We start from the raw sequence: 27,272 nt of genomic DNA on the forward strand, positions 1-27,272 counted from the left end.
ATTAAAGTTGACATATTAATACATATTTTTAAAGGTTAAGGACATGTGCAAGGTTAAAATTGGAATTTTGGCTGTGACATTGTCAAAAATGAATAGTAAAAATTCATGTTATGAAGACTGATTCCAAGTTTAATCTACCTCCTCTAAAATGCAATTGGTATTAAACAATTTCTCTTGTGTTATTAACATGAAAAAGACAACATCATATATAAATGTTAACACTAGATTTAATATTAAAATCAAACTCACGTCTCTAAGTTGTCACCTTCAAGAACTGTCTGGACAGGCAGGTAACCAAGTCGAGGGTGTTTGGCAAAGTACTTCTTTGACCTGAACTTGTTCTTAAGCACCTTTGTGAAGTCTCGTACATCTTCCCCAGATGTTGTCTATAAGGTTGAAAACAATTACACTTCTCTCAGTAAATGGAAGGCAATAGCTATCTATAAAAAAATCTGAGCAGATGTAAATTGATGCAATTAAATGTCAACAGTTTTGGTAGTTTTATGCATTTTTGAAATAAAACACAGTCTCATGAAAACACTTGGCAATACGAACTCATCACTAAATATATACAGTGATAAGTTTATAATTTTTCATTCTCTGTTGAAAATAAACCATAACTAGCTCATTTCCCCAATATTTTAAAACTTGGGCCAAAAAGTAAAATTAGTTTTGGAAATTTTTCCAAACTAATTTTTCCAAACTACTGGCTGGTGCTTTTCACTAAAAAAATTTTAATTTGCTATTAATTTAGTGATGACAGAGTACTGTGGCTATTATATGGTTTTAACTAAGCTGAGTTAATGGAAATTAGCCATATAGCTGATGCTGGCTACACGCAAGCCAGCATATATTCTAGCGGGGAAAAAGAAAAGAGAACAAACAAGTGAGAAAGAGCAGGGCCATATTGGTGCTCTGTTTGAGAAGGAATACTGTCGATTTCTTTGTCCTTTCCTAACTAGGTAGACGTATAATTATTTTACCTGAACTATATTTTTAATAGTGGTATAAAATGTTACTGTTCCCTTAGGTATTTCTAAATGATTAGTTTGATAATCATTTAGGGTGATATGGACTAACACTACCCCAACTCCACCTACCCCATCATCCTATCCCATGAACTATTGCTCTCCAAGCCCCAGTTTTCTACTGTACATCACAATTCTAGTTGCTCTTTGCAATACAGATATCAACTGTGATCCTTCTGAATCTGTGTTTAAAATATTTACGTTATCTGCATAGAACTTAATGAAGCCCACGATCCTCTGGTTCCAACTTGACTGCTCAACCTACCACTCATTATACCTCAATCCCTCCTCTTAGAGACAGAAAGAGAGAGGGTGGAGGAGGAGGAGGAGGAGGAGAAGGAGGAGAAGGAGGAGAAGAAGAAGGAGGAGAAGGAGAAGGAGGAGGAGGATAAGGAGAGAGAAACTTTCTTGTAATCACAGAAATTGAGTGACAAGTATATTTGCTTACCTGCTGCCTGATCCCTGTCCCCACCCTTCAGCTTTTCCTTCACAACATGCATGCCCAGGACTCACAGAAACTTGTTTTGTGGACAGAAACTTTTTTTATTTTTTTGAGAAAGAGTCTCGCTTTGTCACCCAAGCTGGAATGTAATGGCGTGATCTCAGCTCACTACAACCTCTGCCTCCCAAGTTCAGGCGATTCTCATGCCTCACCCTCCTGAGTAGCTGGGACTACAGGTGTGTACCACCACACCCAGTTAATTTTTGTATTTTTAGTAGATGGGGTTTTACCATGTTGGCCAGGCTGGTCTGGAACTCCTGATCTCAAGTGATTCACCTGCCTCAGATTCCCAAAGTGCTGGGATTACAGGTGTGAGCTACTACACCCAGCCAAAAATTAAAAAAACAAAACAAAGCAAAACAAACAAATAATTTTTGAAAACAACTAAGTTCTGAGTCAACCCCTATATAGTTTTGCCACTTTCTATCTATTCTCATTCTATCAAAACATGTCTGTTTCTAGTAAATAATTAAGGGAACTTTTGATTCTCTCAGCTTCCAAAGCACAGATGAGGCATGATTAAGTTGCAGCTACTTATCATTTAAAATTTATCAGTTTTTACATTGACAAAACAAAAACCTGCAACAAGGTGCCAGCCCCATGCTATCACCAGGCCTTGCCATCAGATTCACAATGACCAATCTTTTCCCGAATAACTGAATATTAACTACATAATGATCTGCAGTTATATGGATATAGGCCTTCCCAAATGCAAAGCAAAAGTGCAGAAGAAAAAGCTATTCATGAAAAGAAAAATAATTCAAGGAAACCCTGTGGAGGAAAAAGGGTTGTTATAAGATTTGACCATTTGAGGGTATTCAGCTCTTACCAGGCAGAAAAGGAAAAAAAAAAAAAACAAAAAAAACCAGATTGTAGTTGGGAGCAAACAAGGAAACTTTTAGAGAAGGAGTATCTGGGTTTCAGAATAAAGCCAAAAGGATATATCATCTACTATAAATGATTTTCACATCTTTTGCAATGGTTATCACAACTGCAGATAATTTAGTTTAGAGATATGCTTACCCTAAATGTTTTGGTAAGGAAGGAAAAAAATAGAAGTTTCCATAATAGAAATGTATAAAGAAGACCTGTGTGTAAGGATAAGCATGCATGACCCAATTTATTTCTTTGTCTGCTCTTAGTACACTGTTAATATAGAGAGAAATACTTAATGAGCAACGGACTCCAGCTTTTACTTGGGAGTAAACTCCATACCTAGCAATGCAAAAGTTTTGATCTCTTAGGCCAGTGGTTTTCAAGCCATATTCAGGTCTTCAACTCACAGCCCTGAGTGCAGTGAGTGGGTGGGAGAAAAGGCCCGGTGGGCAAGGCATCAGGTCCCTTACCCAGTGTACCTCAGAAAGGGTATGGTACAGTTTATACTTCAGTGGTTTTCAGTGTATTCGTAAAGTTAAAAAAACCATCATCACTATCCAATTACAGATCATTTTCATCACCCCAAAGAGAAACTCTGTACCCATGACCCTTCTTCTCTCACAACCCGTGGCAAGCATTAATCTACTTTCTCTACGAATCCGCTTATTCTGGACATTTCATATAAACAAATTAATATAATACATGGTCTTTTATGACTTGTTTCTTTTACTTAGCATCAGTTCTTCTAGTATATGTATATCTGAGTTCCAGCATGAAATCTGGCTTGTGAAAAAAATGACAAATTATTCAGAAGTGCAAGTTCAATTCCACAGCATACATTCTTCAGCTAAATATTTTCAAGACATGAAAGACCAAAGCAAAACCAACCAATAAACAAAAACAACCCCTCTCTATCCCATGCACAAAATAACCAACAACTACTTGCTGTCCCAAAAAGTTATAGCAGTTACTGAAATTAGAGTTGCTAATAATACTTATACTTATATATTTTTTAAAATAGTACACATTCACTCAGCAATAGCTTATTTCCTTGGGGAAAAGCTAGCATGAAGAGTTGTAATCTAAGAGCATTAACTCACTAGTGCCACAAACTTTATGCAATATTAAAAGAAAAAGTGAAAAGCAATTCATCCCAAGGAATTAGAGATTATATTCAGGTTATCAGAATGTAATTCTTCAGCTGGGGTAGAGCCAATAAAATGAATTTAACCCATTTTTACACCGAAAATGTTAAAACATTTATATATACTTGGTCCGATTTTTATTATATAATGGTAGTACCTAATATTTTTCTATTTTAAAATGCTAAAGTAATGGTTTGTTTAGAAAAAAAGAAAAAGAAACAAATAAAAAAAGAGAACCACCCACTTACCATAATAAATATAACCAAACTCAACTCTATCTTTACACTAGGTACAATACATTTTTCTAATTTTTAAGCAAATAACTTTTGATATTATGATAGAAAGATAAAATTGAAAGGAACACTCTTTACTACACAAATTACCCAACATTTTAAATGCATTTCTTGGAAGATTTGGTTTCTGTTTATTCCTGTAAGAAAAGGAGAACAGATTTTGCTGATCCCATTAGATCAAACACAAGGTAACATGTTAGCATAGGACCTTGTACCTTATAAACTGTTTTCCTTCAATCTCATTTAACCATCATGGCCTCTCAGGAGACTATCATCAGGGTTTTGAAGCCTAAGTAAACTCACACTAAGCCTTTGATGGACTCCAACCAAGTTCAGTAAGGAAAAAAATGTTTTTGAAAGCCTGAATCTTTAGAAAAATGGATCTGTTTTAAGTTTTGAAAGAGAAAGAATCCATTGCCATTGACTAAAATATCTAATATTGCATCCTAAATTTTTCCTTCATTTTAAATAAAGTACTGCTTAGATGACATGTGGTTGGTTTTTTTAAAAATTGTATTAAAATGTCATTTTATAAATAGGCTGCATGCAGTGGCTCACACCTGTAATCCTACCACTTTGCGAGGGTAGATTGCTTGAACTCAGGAGCTCGAGACCAACCTGAGCAACATGGCAAAACCTCGTCTCTCTAAAAAAAAAAAAAAAAAAAATTTAAAGAAAAAATTCTAGGCATGATAGCATGTGCCTGCAGTCCCAGCTACTTAAAAAAGATTTAAATGGCATATGTAACACATATTTGGTGTCAGTACAACTAGAAAGAAAAATAAAATACACATGAAGGAATAAAAATAAAAAATTGTCAGCTATTTGACCATCCAGAGATAGCCATTCGTAAAGTTTTGGTGGCTAGGCTGATTTATTTTTATAATTCTTTTTATCTTAAAGTGAAACAAAATATATACACAAAAATGTATGGCTTAATGAAATATTATCAATATACCACCTCAGTCGGAAAAAAGAACACTGCTGCACATTCGAGAACCCCTTTCAGGGACAATTCTCTTCCGCTCTCCATTATTAACATCAACTTCATTTTCTGAAGTAGTTCATAACTTGAATTATGTTTTAAAAATAGTTTTATCACTCCAATGTCTATCCTTAACTGGTTTTGCTCATTTTAAAAAAATCTGATATATTTTAAATCACTTTTAATTTACAGATCCCTCCTCCACACCTGCCATTTCCCTACAGTTTGTCTGTTGGAAAACTCAATTTGACCTGCAGAGTTTTCCAGAGTCTGGATTTTACAGAATGTCTATTTTTGGTACAGTTCAGCACTTTCGTCTGTCCTCTTGATAACCTCCTGCAAATCTGCAACTTGATCCAGATAACGCATCAGACTTTTGTCAAGAAAATTAGTGGTATTTGGCAGTGTTATAGGAGGTACATAATAGCTGTCATCTCTCTTATCTGATCTTAGCAGCTGTTCATGCTAAGTGTTCATATCCATTCATTGGGAATTGCAAAATGGTGTCATCCTATCATTCATTTTTCATGTATTACTTGGAATACTTTGTGATTATTAATATTGAGTGTCAACTTGATTGGATTGAGGGATGCAAAGTACTGTTCCTGGGTGTGTCTGTGAGGGTGTTGCCAAAGGAGATTAACATTTGAGTCAGTGGACTGGGAGAGGAAGATACACCCTCAAACTGGATGGGTACCATCTAATCAGTGGGCACCATCTAATCAGATGCCAGTATGGCTAGAATAAAGCAGGCAGGAGAAGATGGAAGAGCAGACTTGCTGAGTCTTCTGGCCTTCATCTTTTTCCATGCTGGATGCTTCCTGCTCTTGAACATAAACTCCAGGTTCTTCAACTTTTGGACTCTTAGACCAGTAGTTTGCCAGGGGCTCTTGGGCCTTTGGCCACAGACTGAAGGCTGCACTGTCAGCTTCCCTACTTTTGAGGTTTGGGGACTCGAACTGTCTTCCTTGCTCTTCAGCTTGCAGACAGCCTACTGTGGGACTTCACCTTGTGATCGTGTGAGTCAGTACTCCTTACTAAATTCCCATTCATATATACATCTATCCTATTAGTTCTGACCCTCTAGAGAACCCTGCCTAATACATACTTTTATAAAGAAACATCACCACGTCTAACATTTAGGTACTCTGTGGTACAGCTCATTTAGAAAAGTCAGGATAAATGTTTGACTGTGTTGACTAATTTTCAATATCTCGAAATGGTTTCTTATCATTTTCCAAAGATGATCAATGCTTTTGTTCATTTTAAATATCATGAGAAACTCAAAGACTGTAATGTATTTGATGGACTTCAATCTATTGCAATTCTCACTATTGAACGTCAAGTTCAGTTGGCAACTTTTAATGTGACTCTAACAGTCTTCAACAGCTTCCTTATTAGCTACTATTACAAGATGTTCCAAGCACACCTTTTAGGCCTTTTCAGTGTTAATAGGCTTTCTCATTGCACAGAGCTGGGAAATATGCATTTGAAGGTGAAATTTCTCTTGAAGTTACATTGATGATTCCAATTCAAATTTCTGATTTAACTTAACTTGTTTTCTAATACACCTCTATCTCATTTTTTCAAAACCAAAAATCTGGTTCTCAAGGACACAAGAGATGAAAGACCTAGACAATCCCATAATTATTCATTTGCTTTTTTTCGTATTACGTACATAATAGTCTTAGAACACTAATACCAATACTACCACTCATATGATTAGTGAAAACATTAAAATATAGATTCACTTTTCTATTTTCCCCCCATTCATAAAGTAGTTACACTGGCATGCTTTCTTTGTCATGATATAATTTTGTTCCTTATCTCTTTTTCTTAAAATTGCTTTATATGAGATTTGGTCTTGATACTTTTGTTGATAATTTTTTTTTTTTTGGTTGTATAATTAACTTTCCTAAACTTTTATAAAGAAGTGATATTGAGGAAAGTTTTTCTAACTTCACAGAGATTTATCTTTTTTTGCTTTTGTGTGGTATTTACAATTACAGTATGTGTCTCAATCTATTCAGTCTGCTATAACAGAATACTATAGACTGAGTGGCTTAAATTAAACAGCAGGAATTTATCTCTCACAGTTCTGGAGGCTGGAAAGTCCAAGATCAAAGGATTGGCAGATTTGTTGTCCAATGAATCTGCTTCCTGGGTCATATACAGACGTCTTCTCACTGTGTCCTCCCATGGTGGAAGGGAAGAGAGAGCTCCCTGGGGTCACTTTTATGAATGCACTAATTTCATTCATGACAGCTCCATCCTCATGACCTAAAGGCTTCCAAGGCCCCATCTCCTAACACTATCGCGCTAGGGATTAGATTTCAAACCATGAATTTTTGGGAGATATATACATTCCATTCATAGCAGTACTTGAGTTTGGGATTTCCTGGTCCTGTTCCCCCATACCCTCTACCAGCACACATGCACATTTTGGACTAGGCCTTCTCCTTTCATTTCTGTTGCCTTGAGATGCTCCATGTTGATTCTGTTCCCAGAAGTTTTGCTCAGCGTGAGACCTTCTTTCTAGCATGAAGCCCTGATAGGTGCAGTCTGAGAGCTCACAGCAGGCAAGAGCATTCTAGAAATGTCACACATTTTTACCCTAGTCTCTGTGCATGGCAAAACCCTTCCAGGTTTAGCGCTGCTCTCAAGCCAGCTTTCCATTAAATATCTGTTGCCTATTTTGGGGGCTATCCAGTTCTTAGGCACCCTTACTTCCTTCTCTTTCCTCTCATACAGACAGTGATGTCTTGTATGTTTTGTGGCTGGTGGTGGCTTGTCGCCACCTGGGTTTATTTTGGATCTCTCTTGTCATCTAGTTTGGTTGCAAACATTGTACATTTTAGTTTTGCTGTCTAGCTGTTCTCTTTGCAAATATCTCTTTATAAATGTAACTACTTTAGAAATGGAAGGAAAATGGCAAATGCAAAAGATATGAGAAAACTCTGAAGCCATGCTACCACTATCTTCCCCAGATGCCTCTGGACTGATTTTTAACAAGCACATAAAAATTCACATATACAAATTAGGGTTGTCCTTCAAACTGTCATTTTGGAAAGCTAATGATGGTGACTCACTGTGAAAAACATTTTAGAACTGAACCTACACAGACAAGTGGGCATGTGAATTCTGAAAATGTACTTTACTCCACTGTACTGCTATTAAGTAGCCGTAAGACAATGAAAATTTACTGGTATAATAAGAATTAATCAATTTTTTACTTGTTCCCCACCAACTAATATAAATGAATAAAATATGGAAAGCATCACTGAATTATCAAATTTACCCTATGATACATCTATTTGTAGCAAAACCCTAAAGAAAATCACTTGTAAGGCAAAATCAAATAATTTTTTACTTTTGAGATTGTATTTTACCAACCAAAATACAGTTAGGAAATTTTAAATTTTCTTGACATTTTACCCCTCATAGAGAACAAATATAGATACTTCATATGGGACATAATTTAGAGTCACTGGAGCTTTTGCTTGAGTTTGTGTATCTCTATATGAATGTATGTGTATCCTTCTATATGTCCCTGTTCACGTTGCAAAGTATATAATCTTTATGCTGAAGTCTATGCACTACTGAACTTCAAAAGCATTAATATATGGCTGAAAGTTCCCTTTTCACTAATATGTATCACAAGGAGCAGCAAGGATAAGGTATAGAAGAATCTAGAATGTAGAAAAGCTAACTCCCCCAGTATTCATAATCAAGTGATCCTTGAATAAATGGCTTTACTAGGTCAGCTTAAAGGACTCTTACTATTATCCCTGAAGACCCACAAAGCAGCACACAAAAGGAAACGATTTACAATGCTACCAAATAAGCGAAATCCTGTAACACATAACTTCTAATTACCAAACAATTTACACAAAACAAGATAAAGAACCACAAAAAAAGAAACAAAACAAAACAAAAAATATTTGTTTTAATTCTCCCAACAATTTTTTTGGGGGGCCACTTCTTAACTTGAGATATCAGTATTAACTAATTCCTTAATGCTCCAAACAGTGGATTTAAACTGTTAATTATAAATACGAATAAGTTACATACAGAGGAAACCAAGGACTTACAAAGAGGTAAATCAAGGTTATATATTAAAAAAAAACACAGTCATTTGGCACAGAAGCAGAATAATTAAACATTATCATTTGGATCATGCACAAGTGCTAAAATCATTGTTGAACAGCACCCTCATTAGCAAGAGTTACTTCTTAAATATAGAAATCAGTAGTCCCAACTGGTGTACACATACTGCTAAGCGGTACATTTCATTATCACAAGACTTATTTTAAAGACATTCTTAACAGGTTTTTTTTTTTTTTAAACTATAAAACAACTTCTCAGTTTTTATTTAAGTTTCAATGATTTCAACAAGTGGAAATTCAGACACATTTGAATTCCATGGATAGGATGCAATCAGTAAGAAAAGCTCAGAGACTTTCAAGTCCTAATGAAAAAATATGAAGCTAAAAAAATTAACATTAGCAGAATCACCAAGGAGTCAAGAATCAGTAGGATGATAAATCATCCAAAGTAAAATGGATTTTGCCCAAACCTCACCTTAAAAGCTAATGACAAATCTAAATGCACTGGACCTACTGGGAAAACAACGTAAGGTGAGCAGAAGCTGAAACACCACTTCAGGATGCTGAGGTCAGAGAAACAGCCGTGATGCTGCGTTTTCAGTATATTGGCAAACACCCCACATCACATCTGAAGAGACAAGACTGCCAAAAACCAAACTTCCCTAACTCAAGGTAGAGCTTTCCAAAGAATGAATCAGCATTTTTAAAATATTTGATTTTTATAGTCTTACGAAGTACATTGATGTTGGCAGGGGTGGACAGGATTGGTCAAAACAACTGCTTCTAGATTTTTTTTCTTTGTTCTTTTTGTTTTTGTCTGTGAGTTTTATTTTTGCCAATGGCATATAGTTCCTTTAAAAAAGGCATAATTTATCTTTTAACTTAAAAAAGAAATTCGACTTTTTTACTAGAAAATTGTAATTCTTCTCACTGAAAATATGATTCTTCTCATGAAAAACATGTAATTTTGGCTTATTTCCCTATATGTTAATCAATATCAACAAGAATATGTTTGAACCTCTTGCTTTAAAAACAACTGTATTTGCTTAAAACCTGCAATATAAATCTCTTTTGAGTGGTATTAATTTAATAAGCTGCTACTCATCGAGGTATTTTTTTCTTGTCATCGCCTCTTCCCACTAAACTCATCAAAGCTACCAGTACAAACTAGTCCTATGTAAAGCTCAGCAATTGAACTATGACATTGACAATGAATCTACCCTTGCAATTGAAATGCTGGAAGTAGCTGATGCTGTTGACTTTCAAGCTACAAAATTCTGAAAATATCCCGTCTCTTCTCCCCAAGCAAACATGTATCTCAAACCACCTTTCTATCCTGGCTAACCTTTCCTTGCTTATTTCCTCCTTCTTTCCTTTTACTATTTCCTCCATTACCTTGCTCTATTTCACATTTTCTCTCCATGGATGGGGTTACTGTACCTCACCATATGCACACTGCCTATCTACCTTTCTTTCTCCATTACAGTGGATTCTGTGTTCTTTAACACATTCCCTTGCATCTTGTTCATAATTACTATTTCAACCTACCTCCTTGAATCAATCCTGATGCTCCCATGATAATGCCATCTCCCATACAATCTTTTTCGTTAGTGGCTGTATAATCTCTCTTTCATAAAAACCAAGAGAAAAGGATGTTTATACTTGGTGAGGGTTCAGGACACACTACCTCCAAATGTGGCACATTAGGAGAACAGCAGATGTAGCAAGATCTCTCTGACCTTCTCCCACGCTTCCTACCTAAAGGGTCATAAGACCCTTAATCGAGAGGTGCCCTCCTTATTCCTGGAGGGAAGAAACATCCTTATCACTGAAGACAGGAGGACACAGAGAAGAATGCGAACAAACAGGCCTTGCTAAGTTCCCCTAGTTCATTAGCATTAGGTCATATCTTCTTATTCAATCATACTTTTACACAACTGTCCACTCTTCATCAAACCTAAGCATAAAAATACACAGGCTTCCATGTTTCTTTGGGTCTTCTCTTCCTGATGAAGGCTTCCATGTAGTGTAAAATTTATATTAAATCAATTTGTATGCACTTCTCTTGTTAATCTATCTTTTGTTACAGGAGCCTCAACTATGAAACTAAGATGGGAAGAAAATATTTTTTTTCTCTCCTAAACACCCTTTTCCCCTTAGCTTCATCTACTAAAGCCAATGTGCCCTTCCCCTCTCCTTTGATGGTACAATGCAAGACAGGGCTATCACCTGTCTGTCACTTCAATTCTAGAGATGCAGTGATTTTCTAAAAGCCATCTCATTTCTAGAACCTTCTGTGTCCTACTTCAGTCACACATTGGGGTGTGGCCATACCTCAGGCCTCATTATAACTTAAAACAGCTTTTAGTCCAAAATCTCTAACTTGAAAAAATCTTTCACTGACTGGAATCTTCTGACTCTTCTTCTCACTTCTTATATTATAAATAAACCTCTTCTTTCCCCATCATCTTGATCTCTAGCCCTTTATCCCACCACGGGATTTCTTCAGCATGAGGATACCTCAAATCAACTACAGTATCATTAACACCTTTGAATTTTTCACTCCCTTGGCCTTCAAATATACTTTTCATCTTTTAATTCCAAAGCTGCTAAGCAATGAGGGAGTCATAAACTACAAATCCTTGCCAATTAACCTCAGCTGCACTCCTGTGGCAAGGTAGCAATCAGTTTACTCATCTCTGTGTGACTCATGATTGACCCTAGTAGCTATTCTAAACATTTCCCATTCTTAGTATTTAACCCTATCCAGTTCTCTCTCACTGTTGGCAATTGTATGAACTTTTATAAATCATGTGAAATTTAAAGAACTCTCCAATTTAAAGAAGAACTATCTTTGGTTCAGTCATTATGAAAAACAGTCTAAAGGTTCTTTTAAAAATTAAAAATAGAACTATCGCATCATCCAGTAATCCCACTTCTGGATACATATCCAAAGAAAATAAAATCATTATCTCCAAAAGATATTTATACTCCTATGTGCACTGCAGCGTTATTCACAATAGCCAAGATACAGAATCAATCTAAGTATCCTACAACAGATAAATGGATAAAGAAAATACAGTGAAATATATCCAGTCATAAAAAAAGAAGGGAATCCTGTTATTTGCAATGACTTAGATGAGTCTGGAGGACATTATACTAAGTGAAATAACCCAGATACAGAAAGACAAATACTGCATGATCTCACTTATATGTGGAATCTTAAAAAAAAAAAAAGTCAAGCTCATAGTAGCAGAGAGTAGAATAGTGGTTACTAGGGGCTGGGAGGTGGAGGAAAAGAGAAGAGACTGGTCAAAGGGTATAAACTTTCAGTTATATGACAGATAAATTCTGGAGACCTAATGTACAGCATGTGGCTACAGATAATACACTTGAAATTCACTAACAGAGTAGATCTCATCTCAAAAAACAAAACCACACACTATCTTTTGTATGCCCTAACATATAAAAATGTTTCTAACTTGAATTAAATTTTGGTTACTTACAACAAAGATGATTTTAAAGATCTGAGTAGGGTAATTTTCACAACAAAATTAAAATATCATAAATTATAAAATTTAAATCTGAACATCTTAATATAAGACATAACTATTTATTTACAAAAAAATAATCCCTGAATTCAAAGATGTAGTGCATGGATAATATGAAAAAAAATTGACTACTGTCTTGATTTTTAATCATTCTAAAAAAAATTACAGTCTTGAATTTCTCCACATAGAGGTATTTTTTCTCCTTCATGAAATTTTATCTGTATTTCCAACTCCTAGCAAAATGCCTGGTATGTAAAAGGGTATTCAACAAACATAATATTCCAGCTAGGATATATATAAACTCCTGTTTTCCAACTGCGTGTGTGTGTGTGTGTGTGTTTCCCTAATGGAGTTAAGTCACTAAATCCATGCCATCAACTTTGCATAAACCACTTACCTTCTCTAAGACTTAGTTTTTTCTTCAAAATAAAGATAAGTTAGATGATCTCTTAGAGCTTTAATTCCAGCTTTAATATTCTATAATTAGTATTTATAAATTCAGATATGAGCTCATTTGGCTTTTATGAGGCAAATTTAACTAACACAGGGAGAAAAGTATAAAAGTCATCCCAGTCCTCAAGGAGGTAAAAAGATAATTGAGAAGAAAAAAAACACCGCAGTTAGAAAATGATACAAGGGAACATAGAATCAAAAGTTAATTGGTAAAGTAGAGGCTATTGGCAGAGGCCTCTGAACTAAGTGCTTTGATGAGGGTAAAACTGGAGGAGCTGGGGGAGATTTCACACACAAAGTGGGAGGTGAGCTGTTTTTGTGAGAAGGTAGGATTTGGACATATGGAGACAGAATGATGACAGGCATTAAATATCATCTGTGTCATGCTGTTTCTTGAAGATCAACTCTTATTAAGCCTAATGAAATAATTCTTAAATGTACAAATTTGGATTATAGAATAGTAGGGGGAAATAAGACAAAAAGTCATCTCCTAGAGAAATAAAAATTCTGCTACATTTCTTCAGATAATTTACATATATATAAATTATCAATGTCATAAAACACTTTCATGAGTCATGATATTTCATTCATATACCATTAGTCTTCTTACAGCTAAAGGCAAACATTACCATAAATCATAAGCAGATATATTGGCAAAACATTTAGGGTGCATTGTGGATTTAAAATAAGGTTTCTAAATTGCAGAAAGCTCTTAAAAATAGAAACATTCAGAGTCAGCTGTAAAGGACTTTGAAAAGGAAAGAGATGAAATCAGTAAGGTGACTGGAGCATCTTCTTAACCAAAAAGGGAGACACACTCTGAGGAATGTAAACATCAAGGTCCATATGGAAAGGTCTGATCCATTTAACACTCAAATGGTGCTTATTATCACTGTACTGAACAAATCCACACTTGAGTTCATTTTCTAAGGCAGACATGAAATGACTTTAGGAAATGTTGAGTAAAAGGTGGATGAACCAGAAATAAAACAGTAGAGCAAATGTAAAGAACGGGGGTGAAAAGAAAGAAATTTCAGAAAGCAGTTAAATCAGGTCATTCATTGCTATTAAATGCAAGCATCTTTTTAAAGATTCAATTAATACATACTTCTAGTTATTTTACAAAAAGTTGTAGGGTCAAATGCAGAAAGTGACTTGTCATACAGATGATTTATAAGTAGGCTGTTGATAAGATCACTACAAAGCCTCAGAAATGGGCAAAGGATATCTTGAAAAATGAAGCTATCCTTGTATAATGCAGGATAAACTGCAATCTTGGAAATGATAACAGTGACTTTTGAAAGACTATGCAACAAGAACAGTTTTGGGTAACTTACAGATTTCATTTAAAATTGGTAGTTGGAGAGTGGAATTCAAACGTGTATCAGTGATTCTTAAGCATGCACCCACTGGATGACAACTGTTGAAGATACGTGGGTTTCAAATTGTTTGGGTATTTTGTAAAGCCATTAAGAATTATTATACATTTAAGACCAAGAAAAAGAGTAATTTTATATATCTTTACTATAACAACATATATTTACTTCATGATATTTTGATACTAGCATTTTATAATCAGCTTTCTAAATTTCTATAATAGCTACTCATGTAAATATTACCATGACATTTTCCCCCAATCCAAATTCCTTACAATGATCCCCGGGGTTCTATACAATCGGATAGTTGCCTTTCTTTTTAATTCCATATCCTACTATTGTCTCTCTTTCGTCAAATTTGTCCTGGTTTCTTTCTGTTCCCTGGTTACACCCACCTCTTTCCAAATCTCAGTGTGGGCTTCAAATATATTGGACCTATGCAGTTGCACAGGGCCTTACAATCAGAAGGGCCTTGAACTTGATTTACTGCTCTGATGTTGCCACTTTGGAAGTCTTAATAATTGTTAAACAAGGGGCCCCCCCAGTTTCATTTTGCACTGGGCACTTTCAGTTGTGTAGCCAGTGCTCCTTTCCATGTGCCCCTTGGGGAACAGGCTCCACTTTCTGTAGCCCAATCACGCTAACCTTTTTCCCATCTCACACCACTGTATGTTCTGTTTCTTCTTTTTGAAATATGCTTCTACTAGTTCTTTACAGGACTGAATTTCCCTCAAACTTTGGTCTCAACTCAAATGTCAGCTCAGACAAATCTTACTGATTTCTTTATCTGAAGTGTCTCTTCTAATCATTCTATCTCATTATATATCCATTTCCTTAAAGGCACTTACTGCAATCTATAATAACCTCATTTATTTGTTTCCTTGTTCATTCTCACACATTCTTCCTCCTAAAGGGAGAGTAGCAGGAAAGTCCACAATCTTGTCTTTCTGGGTATACTATGATACATTATCAGAGCTGAAATGACTGACGAGGATTCTCTCCTTGACCAAATTTGTGTTGGCTTCCAGTAAGCTCTGTTCTTTACTGAAGCCCTGACCTGTAAAAACTGCAAATTTTCAGCACAAATCATTTTGTCCATACCCTTCCACCCACTTCTCCATTAAAAAACTTGAACAAACATGAACATAATTCCTAACAGTTCAAGGCCACATCCCTAGATTACTCTAAAAAAGGGGATCATTAAGGCATCTGCCCTCTTAAAGCGTCTGCCTGAAAAACAAACTCCAAGCTGCCAAAAGAATTTACTGTTCGCTCTAGCCAACACCTGAAGACAGGTCCCTGCTCACTCTTTCTTAGGACATTTACTAAAAAGGGCTTACAATGGGGAATCCTTCCTCTGTCCCTTTGAGATGTGTATGTATCTCCAACAACTCAGGGGTGTCTTTCTCAAGGACCCGAAAGTCATTTCTCTGAAGTGTAATCATCAGGAAGGATAGGGCCCCTGTCTTCCAGTCTTTCTGGAATGGTAGAATCCTAACTCTTGACAATTGCCACCTCACAGACACAGCTGGTCTGATGGAACTGATGCTGACCAATGCTGGGTCGGTTTTCACTTTCTTGCCTCTGCTCAAGTCCCTCTTTTGTTTCCCCAGTCTATTCCCTCCTGAAAACACCTAGTCACCTCTGTACAAACAGAAGTATATGTGTATAATCAGTGTATTATTGATTAAAATCTGTCCTTACCATTTTAACTAGTGTCTGGTTTTGTTTATCTTTGACAAGAGGGCCTGACACCTACAATATGTTCAGTATTAATTTGTTGGGTGAATAAATAAGTTAATAATAGTAATAAATGATGTTTCACAAATTTTCTTGGGGAGATTTCTTTTTCCTGGTTAAAGCTATTATGTGGTATGGGCACTTCCTCCATTATAATTCACCAATATTTTCTAGAGATTTCTTCTCCATACACAGGGCACTTATTTATTTGAGATAAGATACCTATGAGTGTGAGATTTATATGTGTATCTTTTATAAGTATTGCAGCCCTGCAATTTATGATCCAAAAAAGTAACTCAATTACCTAAACCAAAGAAAATAGACAGCTTGATGAATACATTTGGGCACTATTTGGAAGGAAGTAAAAGAATAGCTATTAATAGAACATGAGGATAACTTCAGGAAAAAATAGCTGTAAATCAAAGGAACAACAAGACCTTATGTCCAATGCTGGTGGGGCTATAGTAAAATTGAAACTTCAACAAAATGTGATAATAATGTAAAGTGGGATAAACCTCTTTTGAAAAAAAACCTTAACATCAAGTATTTTGACCATAAAAAATACTCATATTCATTGACTCAAATAATCTACTTACAGTGCTTTATTCTATTGCAATGTAATTTACATAGTATCTGGAATGAGCTACCTTCACAAAGATACTTGTAAAAGTGTTATTTATAACATCAGAAAATTGAAAATAAACGAAATGTCCAAATTTAAGGGAACCTGTAGTAATTCACTCAATTAAAAATTTTGTGACTAAAAAAATATTATACTGTGTGACAAAATGGAATGTTAAGTGAAAAATATCAGGAACAAAAATACATAAATATAAATATGAATAGAATCTTAAAACCAGAGACATGGAAAAATTAGAAGGTAGTTTATATAGGAGCTATAATTAGGAATTATATTTTTAATATCTCCATTTTCTGTATTTTGCTAATATGAATATAGTATGTAACTATGAAAACATAAATATGTCTAAAAAAACATGATTTTTCATTACATAGTATCATTTTCAATGTAGGTCAGCATCAGCTCTTAAAAGAATTTGCTACCAAAAAAGTTTAAAATCAAAACACAGATGTTAAAAAAAGTTACTATTTTTTTTTGCACTAATTAATTCAACATAAACGAGTTTACTTAAAACAAAAAACACAGTCTTCAAAGTGATATTTTTTCAAAAAGATTAAGTCTAAATAAACAATAACATTTTAGATATTAGTTAATTCAATGGCAATGTATTAAAAACAAAACAGTGGGTTAGTACTCACAGGTATACAATATTCCACCATTGGGTAGTGTAATTTGTGACCTTTTGCTGTTCGACCCGAAAAGAAACAACTCTGGCAGACATCGTAGTTAAAATGCTTAAGGCTTCTATACCTAGAGAAAAGAAAAGAAAATTTATTGGCTTGCATTACTATTATTTAGTCCAAATTTGCGGTAAGAAACTTCATTCATCCAAATTACCAAAAAAAAAAAAAAAAAGAAATGAAATTTTGGAGTTCAAGTCTCTGAAACATGCTTCCATCTGTTTATACGTGAGAGGGAGACAAATACGCATGTCAGAAGGTTTATTTTAATATTTGAATATGAATGGAAAGTGATGGACAAGAAAAGAATTATATCTATTAAGTTGAAACATCAAATTTTAAAATATCAATTACACCATCAATAAGAAATGAATTTTAAAATTCCCTCACAAAGATACAGTTCTTAACAATGAGCACTTTTATATTTGGTTTAAATTAGTCAGTAGAAAAAAAAGAAATCAAGAAATACTGTGTAACAAAGGAAAAACTAAATAGAGCCTTTATCACAATGCATCCTTGAATGGAAATGGTGTTTTAGAATCTCTGGCATAAGAATGACACTGCACATTGACTTCTACTTGTAGAATCGTACTTACAAAAGCAAAACCTTAGATGACCAGTTTCTATCAGTCTCAGTGGAAAACATCTTCTCCCAAATATATTCTGTCAGCATTGCTGGTAGAACTAAGAACATAAATTATACCCATATCTACAGAAAAAAATTAAATGATACAACCAACAGAATGAGAATGGAAGCAAAATTTAAAGGTTGTGTGACTATAAACTACTAAGTGCTGAGTAGCTTCTAGAATGACCTGAAAAATCACTTGCAAATCAATCTTAAGGAAATCATTCTGCATATACTACAGCCAGCTTACTTTTGCCAAGGAAGCTACTGGTTTGAAACAATCACATACACTAACAACATCTCTTGGTCTATCAGCATGGCTTGACAGGTATGATTGACATCTTCTTTCTAAATGGAATTTTATCTTCTGCTGAATACTCCTTTGGCAGATAGCCACTCTTCCTTTTTCATTGGTAACATACCCTTGTGCTGTTAGCATATTTTAGCAATGAGCCTTGAGAAAATTGCTGTTTCTTAGCCTCTCTTGCTGATGGCAGTGACCAGAGCAATACAAACCAAAGTTATTAGGTGGGGTTCTAATTGGAATTTCAAGGGACTGACTCAGTTGCGAAGAGGCATGCTCCCTCTTCCTCCCCACTGGAAAATGGATCTGACATCCAGAAGAGTCAGTTTGTTAGCATGAAGCGACTTTGAAGATGGAAGCCACATGTTAGGGATGACAGCGCATGAAAACAGAGCTAAGGGCCCAAGTGGTCACAAAAAACAGTCTTGGATTACCTACCTTCACTTTGTTTACAAGAAAGAGAACTAAAGCTCTACTTTATTTATGCAACCACTATTAAGCAACTGTGTATGATTCTAACTGAAAAAATTCCCAGCTTACAAAACATTCTGTAAATCTAAGATTTCATTAACATTTAATTTGGAGGTAATTAGTGAAAACCTCTAGCAGTATTTATAAAAGTTCAGGGAAAATGAATATTTTATATATATATATATATAAATATATGGTAGAAGCTTGAGAGACAGTCTGAATGAAGTTAAGATTATATAAGATTATTCTATAATAGACATATTTCTCTATCTTTATTTCTGTATTTGCCTTTCCATTCATTCTCTGAAGACACAGAGAAAGATGCATCTTTTTACAACTAAGCTAATCAGACCTATTCCAATTGGACCCTATTTTACTATTGGAATTGTTCTTTTATTCATTCCCTTCATGGGTAATCTTTGTGCAATAATTAAATTACCATTAGCTTGAAGAAACCTTTGCTCGGCCTTGTGCCTAAACCAGGTATCAACTCTGGACATATTTCTCTTTCATTCAAAAATTAAAAATTTTAGATGTACTACATTCTCAATGTAGAAAACAGGAAAAATATACATGCAAGTAAAAGGAAGACAATATATCACTTACCATCTTCCAATTTTCAATATTCTGACATATTTTCTTTAAGTTATAGTTAGATTTTTTAAACAAGTTGTTTGCACATACTAGCCTATGTATTTTCCTGAGCCATCTTTATAATGACATGGATAGAATCCTCTCTAAGATTCCCAATGACTTCTGATTCAAAGAATCTTTCTGATGCACTTAACACCTCTACCATCTTGCTAAAGCCTTCTCTTTTGATTTCCACAACACTATGCTTCTTTACTTCTCTGAAGAATCCTGTTCTCTCCCTTATTATACCTCTCTCTAATCCTGCCTTTTACTGAGCAACAGCATTGTCCAGGTTTTTCTGGCATTTCCACTTAATGAAGATGTTCAACAATACATTCATAGGTTTAGCTACTATCACACTAATGATGTTATTGGTAGTAACAAAAAGAGCCAACATTTACTGAATGCCTACTCTGTGATAGGTACTGCCCTAGACACTTCCATGTATTAACTACTACTATGAGGAAACACTCATAGAATCTGAAGTTGAAGAAACTCAGGTTCAAGAAGGCCAAGTATCTTATTCAAAGTCTCAGTGCCAAACAATAGATCCAGGATTCAAGTCCAAGTAGCCTGACTCCAGAGCTACTTCTCAATACACTATCTCCTGAATATCCTCCCATAACCTTAATCTCTGATCTGCTCGTCTGAAACACTGATTACATTAAAGTATGGCATTCAGCAGTGCTCCTCATGGGAAGAAGTCAGGTTAATGTACTTCATATCAAACTTGGCAGAAGTAACACAAAGTCATTTGGTTACTTCTCAGCCGGTAATTAAACATTGCTTCCTGTTTGCTAAGTTTGACCCCAAAGACCTCAGAATATTCACCAAATTCCATCAGGGTTATATATTTATAATCAGCCATACAATTTTCATGCATGAATCATTTTTGTGACCTAAGTAAATGGACATTCATAGAAATCTCTGGTTCTGACCAAAGTAGTGTAAATGAAAATAATAATAGCAACAATAATAAAATATGCTTCATGTAGTAGTTATAAGAAGAAATGCTACTTTTTGATAGATGAGACATGCTGAACATACCATGTATTTAGAAGGCAAACCTCCAAATGGGAATGGAGGATGGACGTGCCACTGAGATTACGCAAAGGGAACAGAAAATAGCCTCCTCCAGCACTGGCACGCCTTACCTGAACCCGACAATTGGACATTCTTTGCAGATGTTGCATTTGGCCTGATGTTTTGCAGTCTCTGCTGCTGCCACTCGATGTAAAACTGGCAGCCAAACCATGGACTGTGGTTCCAAACGCATCCAATCTATAAACTCTTTCACACTTATTTCTGGTTTATTGTTATTCTGGTGAAAAAAGATATATATTAAAAGTGAAGAAATATCTTCATTTAAATGGTAGCAAGTGTTGTTGCTTCATAATCTTCTGAAAATTTGTGCAGAAGAGGAAACTATATAACTCTTTCCATGTCAGTTAAATCACAATGCTTTAAGGTTCTTCAAGTCAAGAAAATTCTAGAACTTATGAGTAGAAAAAGCAGAAATTGTCACATAGGAAGAAGTAAAAAAATACCAATAATTCAATATACTCAGCTTTTGAAAGAAACAAAAGCAAAAACCAAAACCACCCAATTCAAAGTCATCTTTTTACATAAATAATTCTATAAAACTCATTCGGCCAGGCGTGGTGGCTTAAGCTTGTAATCCTAGCACTTTGGGAGGCCAAGGTGGGTGGACTGCCTGAGCTCAGGAGTTTGACACCAGCCTAGGCAACACGGTGAAACCCCATCTCTACTAAAACACACACACACACAATTAGCTGGGCGTGGAGGCGTGCACATGTAGTCCCAGCTACTTGGGAGGTTGAGGCAGGAGAAACTGCTTGAATCTGGGAGGTGGAGGTTTCAGTGAGCCGAGATCATGCCACTGCACTCCAGCCTGGGTGACAGAGCAAGACTCTATCTCAAAAAAAAAAATTAATCTAAGACAGTAAAAACTTGTGAAAGACTCACTGATAATTTTACAAACTTGAAGTCCATTATAAATGCTAAATAAAAGCTGTCATTTTTGTGTGTCCTGCTCCAGTCCCATTATATCATCACACGGGAAGCATATTGCTATGGATGTACTTTGCAGGATTTTCAAATTTATCAGGATAAATTACATAAAACTCCCCAATCCCTCTACAAGTCCCAATACTAAGCAATTTTCCTAAGTGCAAAGCTAAAATTTCTACCAATTTCATCCTCCTGTTGCTGTTGAGGTCATTCTGTGAACCTACATGTATGACTATAAATCATATTTAGAATTTGCATTTGATATTTTTTGTATTTCTAAAACAAGAAAAAGGGCCATTATAAAATGTAATAATCCATGATATCAATTCTCCTCAAAGATAGGGTGTGAGCCTTTTTTTTTTTCCCTAGCAATGATAAATCACTGGCTACGCTTTGCCAAAATATCTGTAGACTTGTACTTTATGCATATGTATAACATCAGTAGTAACATTTCTAAAATGTCTTTATATGCAGTAAACATTAAAAAGAAACTAAAGTGCTTTCTCAGTTTAAAATTAGTAACTTAGATCAGTATAAAACTTTGTGTATCTTTCTTTTGTATGCATAGTTTCAAAGAAAACAACTGACACTTTAATAACATCTTTAATGTATATATATATTTAAAATCTTGTCTTTTTTTTTTTTTTTTTTTGAGACGGAGTCTCGCTCTGTCGCCCAGGCTGGAGTACAGTGGCCGGATCTCAGCTCACTGCAAGCTCCGCCTTCCGGGTTTATGCCATTCTCCTGCCTCAGCCTCCCAAGTAAGCTGGGACTACAGGCGCCCGCCACCTCGCCCAGCTAGTTTTTTGTATTTTTTGGTAGAGACGGGGTTTCACCATGTTAGCCAGGATGGTTTCGATCTCCTGACCTCGTGATCTGCCCGTGTCAGCCTCCCAAAGTGCTGGGATTACAGGCTTGAGCCACTGCGCCCGGCAAAATCTTGTCTTAAAAAGAACTCAGGACATTTTAATTCAGTTATTTAGCAGATACTTATTAAAGTAGGTATGATGTTCAAGGTGTAGGAAATCTAATAGTCTGAATGTTTTTGTTCCCCTAAAACTCATATGTTAAAAACCTAACCACTTAGGAGATGGTACAAGGTGGTAGAGCCTTTAGGAAATGATTAGGTCTTGAGGGTGGAGCTCTCTTGAATGGGGTTAGTGCCCTTATACAAGAGGCCCAAGACCTCAGAAATAACGCCACACATCTACAACCATCTGATCTTTGACAAACCTGAGAAAAACACCCAATGGGGAAAGAATTCCCTATTTAATAAATGGTGTTAGGAAAACTGGCCAGCCACATGCAGAAAACTGAAACTGGACCTCTTCCTTACACCTTATACAAAAATTAACTCAAGATGGATTAAAGTCTTAAATGTAATACCTAAAACCATAAAAACCCTAGATGAAAATCTAGGCAATACCATTCAGGACATAGTCATGGGCAAAGACTTCATGACTAAAACACCAAAAGCAATGGCAACAAAAGGCACAACAAAACAAACAAACAAAAAAACAAACAAACCAAACTGTCATCAGAGTGAACAGGCAACCTACAAAATGGGAGAAAATTTTCAAAATCTATCCATCTGACAAAGAGCTAATATCCAGAATCTACAAAGAACTTCAACAAATTTACAAGAAAAAACAAACAATGCCATCAAAAAAGTGGGTGAAGGATATGAACAGACACTTCTCAAAAGAAGGCATTTATGCAACCAACAAACATATGAAAAAAAGCTCATCATCACTGGTCAACTTGCCATCAGAAAAATGCAAATCAAAACCACAATGAGATACCACCTCATGCCAGTTAGAATGGCCATCATTAAAAGGTCAGGAAACAACAGACACTGGAGAGGATGTGGAGAAACAGGAACACTTTGACACTATTGGTGGGAATGTAAATTAGTTCAGCCATTGTGGAAGACAGTGTGGTAATTCCTCAAGGATATAGAACCAGAAATACCATTTGACCCAGAAATCCCATTACTAGGTATATACCCAAAGGATTATAAATCATTCTACTATAAAGACACATGTACACGTATGTTTACTGCAGCACTATCCACAATAGCAAAGAGTTGGAACCAAAAGCCCATCAATGATAGACTGGATAAAGAAAATGTGGCACATATACACCATGGAATACTATGTAGCCATAAAAAAAGGATGAGTTCATGTCCTTTGAAGGGACATGGATGAAGCTGGAAACCATCATTCTCAGCAAACTATCGCAAGAACAGAAAACCAAATACCGCGTGTTCTCACTCATAAGTGGGAGTTGAACAATGAGAACACATGGACACAGGGAGGGGAACATCACACACTGGGGCCTGTCAGGGGTTGGGGGGCTAGGGGATAGCATTAGGGAAAATACCTAATGTAGATGATGGGTTGATGAGTGCAGCAAACAACCATGGCACGTGTATACCTATGCAACAAACCTGCACGTTCTGCATATGTACGCCAGAACTTAAAGTATAAAACAAACAAACAAACAAAGAGGCCCAAGACAGATCATTCACTTCTTCCATCATATGAGGAAACAGCAAGAAAGGTTGCAATGAACTAGAAGGTGGGCCCTCAGCAGACACTGAATCTGCTAGCACCTTGATCATGGACAGCCTCTAGAACTGTAGAAAATAAATTTCTGTTGTTTAAAAGCCACCCAGTTTACGGTATTTTGTTAGAGCAGCCTGAACGAACTAAGACAGGATACAACAGTAAAATGATAGCCACAGTCCTTGTCTTCATGGAGCTTAGGTTCCTACAGAAGAAACAAACACTAAGCCATGAATTATATAATTCAGTGTTTAATTATAATTGTACTGAGTATCAGAAGGAAGAGGTGGAAGATATTAAGGTGAATATAATAGGAAAATATAGCATTATCTGAAGAGGTCAGAGAAAGATTTTCAGAGGATGTGAGAGTTAAAGCTAAAATCTAAAGATCAAATAAGGATTAGGTATGAGAAGTGAGTTAGTGGGCAATGGGGAAGGAAGAATGTCTAAACAGCAGACACAGGTCCAAAGGCACTGCTGAGGAAATAAAATAAAATCAAGGAAATAAAACAGTGCAGCTGGAAAGTGGAGAGAGCAAGGAGAGGAGTGGTAGGAGAGGAGGACAGGAAAAGGGCAGAACGAACAGCATTTAATGGCACAGGTTAAAGACTGTAGCTTTTATTAAAGAAAAACAGCAAGTCTCTTTGCAAGGGTTGCTATTTTTTGAAGCAAATGAGCCTTAGGAAATAAAATATACCACTTGTTGGATGGTACCCAAAGTCTTTCAGCATTTGGTTCCAGCCCGAGTTCCCTATTCCATGTCTCAGAACATCCTCAAAACCCTTCCCCAACACATCCTGCGTACCAGTGATCCTTCATGCTTACCTGTTGGAAGCAGCTGCGAACACTAGGCTCAATATTACTGCCTCCAAAAGCTGCTACTTCACCTAGCTGCCGGGGTATCTGGATGGCATCATGAAGTAACAGGCCCAGCTGCCTCTGGTCACACATTTCCGTGGGCCCCGCCACTTCCTTAAAGAGATCTGCAAAGAGAGGCAAGAGGTTAACTTCCATCTGCCTACAGCGTTCTTTTACTTAAAATGTATCTTTGGTAATGTGGACTGAAACATGTAGATTAAAGAAATTTCAGAAGGACATGAATCTGATCAGTTGCCTCCTGAATTCCAATGACCTTAATATTCTGATCTTAATATTCTGCATTACATATGATACTAGATTATTTTAAGAAGCATGTAGTTAACCTGTTCCTGCAAGAATGGGTTATATATACACATAAACATAAATCATGCATATATAATATAAATCAATAAACACAAATTTCCTTTTTAAAATGATACAATAAGCCCATATGAATTAATTTTATGACCTTCATAAGAACTTCCCTTCTTACTGAGAAAGAATGAGCGAAAATAAAGCTTCCTTCATGACTTGTCAAAGGAATAGACGTAGTTGGGTGCTGTGGTGCATGCCTGTAATCTCATCTACTGGAGAGAATAGGGTAGGAGGATCACTTGAGCCAGGAGTTCGAGACCAGTTTGCGCAACATAGCAAGACCCCAACTCAAAAAAAATTAAAAACAAAAAATAAAAGAATAAACGTAACTTAAATAACAAACCTTCAAATTTTAACAGATTTGTTTACCAACTTTTTGTGTTCACTCCTAAATTCAATATTCTACTAAATGTACCTATATTATAACTTATTTTAAAGACTTTTACATTCACATCTATTTTATATAAGAAGCACTAAAAAGTACAAGAAGGTGTGCTTTTTCTCTTTCGGGCTAGTCTCCCATTCCTTATTAGTTATAAACACTATTTTTGTTTTACTTTATGTAATGAAATACATTTAATCAAATTTTAAAATGCGTGCATATTTTCACAAAGTTTTTAGGTTTTTCCATTCATTAAAAAACTGATCTGTTTTATAATTCTCTTAATTCAATAAAATTAAAACTCTTCTATTTTGTCCACTCTTGGTTTACCTTTTATTCACCATATACAATACTTTGAAGATCAAAATTATTATATAATTTTCAACAATAAAGCTAATATCCTAAGATAAGTTACTTTTGGAAGAGGAAGAAATTTCAAATACAAACAATCCACTTCATTATAGAAATTAATACTTTTTGGAAATAAATTCTAAAAATTCAAAAGCACTTAAACTCTAAATGTTCTTCATGTGAAATTTTCCAAGAATAGAAGTGGAGTAAATATTTATTTTTCTAAAAATATTTTCAAACAGTACCTGATATCAGATCAAAATGTATCATTTCTCTCTCTCTCTCTCTTTTTATTTATTTTTTCTTTTTGAGATGGAGCGTCACTCTTGTTGCCCAGACTGGAGTGCAATGGCACGATCTCGGCTCACTGCAACCTCCGCTTCCTGGGTTCAAGCAATTCTCCTGCCTCAGCCTCCCAAGTAGCTGGGATTACAGGCATGTAACACCACGCCCAGCTAGTTTTGTATTTTTAGAGAGACAGGGTTTCTGCATGTTGGTCAGACTAGTCTCAAGCTCCCGACCATAGGTGATCTGACCCACATCGGCCTCCCAAAGTGCTGGGGATTACAGGCGTGAGCCACTGCGCCCGGCCCATTCTCTCTTTTTATAAGGAATACTAGATCTAATGCTGTCAATGGTGAAATTTCAAACTGAATCAAGCTCAGTGATATTGATACAGTAATTATAATGAAGTATGGCTTTAATTATAAGCATACATAGGGAAAGCAAATTCAATGAAGACAAATTTCATTTTTATTATAATTTTTTCACTTAGATTTGGTTAGAGCTCTACTTGTTTCTTTCCATTAAAAAAAAATAAGGCTATCATAGACAAAAATATTTATCCAGCAGTCTTAGTATGATGTTTATTTTAAACCAGTCCATGGGAAGAGGTCTGTTAAGTAAATAAAAGTTGATGCATATGTATAATAATCTTTACATAAAAGTGTATGTTTTCAGCAAGATCAACTATGCCCAACTTTCCTCTTTTGAGACATAGGGCTATACCACTATGCCACTATTTAGGTAAAACTACTCACAAAACATAAGGACAAAAGTGTCCTTAGACATTCTGACATATTTCTATAAATCCTTATGAAAGTTCCTACAAAAGTTCACATTCTCAACATTATAGTCAGATACAAAAAGCAGTGTCAGGGTAAAGGAATGGGTAATAAGAAAGTCGTAATCTAAAAAACTCAAATTCTAATAAATCAGCACAGAAGAGATGCTAATGATAATTTAAAAGGATGATTTGAAGATGTGTACTTTTTTTTTTTTTTTAAGGTCTCGCTTT

The 27,272-nt window shown here is 35.5% G+C and overlaps 1 protein-coding gene across 1 annotated transcript in view; it reads right to left on the reverse strand.

Moving 5' to 3' along the window:
* UTRN (utrophin) overlaps positions 1–27,272 on the reverse strand; it is a 608,259-nt gene that overhangs the window by 32,827 nt on the left and 548,160 nt on the right. The window contains exons 63-66 of the mRNA XM_011962010.1: positions 24,835–24,992; positions 20,566–20,732; positions 17,334–17,445; positions 250–386 (exon numbers count right to left, since the gene is read on the reverse strand). Of these exons, the coding sequence (XP_011817400.1) occupies positions 250–386; positions 17,334–17,445; positions 20,566–20,732; positions 24,835–24,992 (574 nt within the window). The remainder of the gene's footprint in view (positions 1–249; positions 387–17,333; positions 17,446–20,565; positions 20,733–24,834; positions 24,993–27,272) is intronic.

This window comes from Colobus angolensis, unplaced genomic scaffold (genome assembly GCF_000951035.1).
Source record: "Colobus angolensis palliatus isolate OR3802 unplaced genomic scaffold, Cang.pa_1.0 Scaffold58, whole genome shotgun sequence".
Lineage (NCBI taxonomy): Eukaryota > Metazoa > Chordata > Mammalia > Primates > Cercopithecidae > Colobus > Colobus angolensis.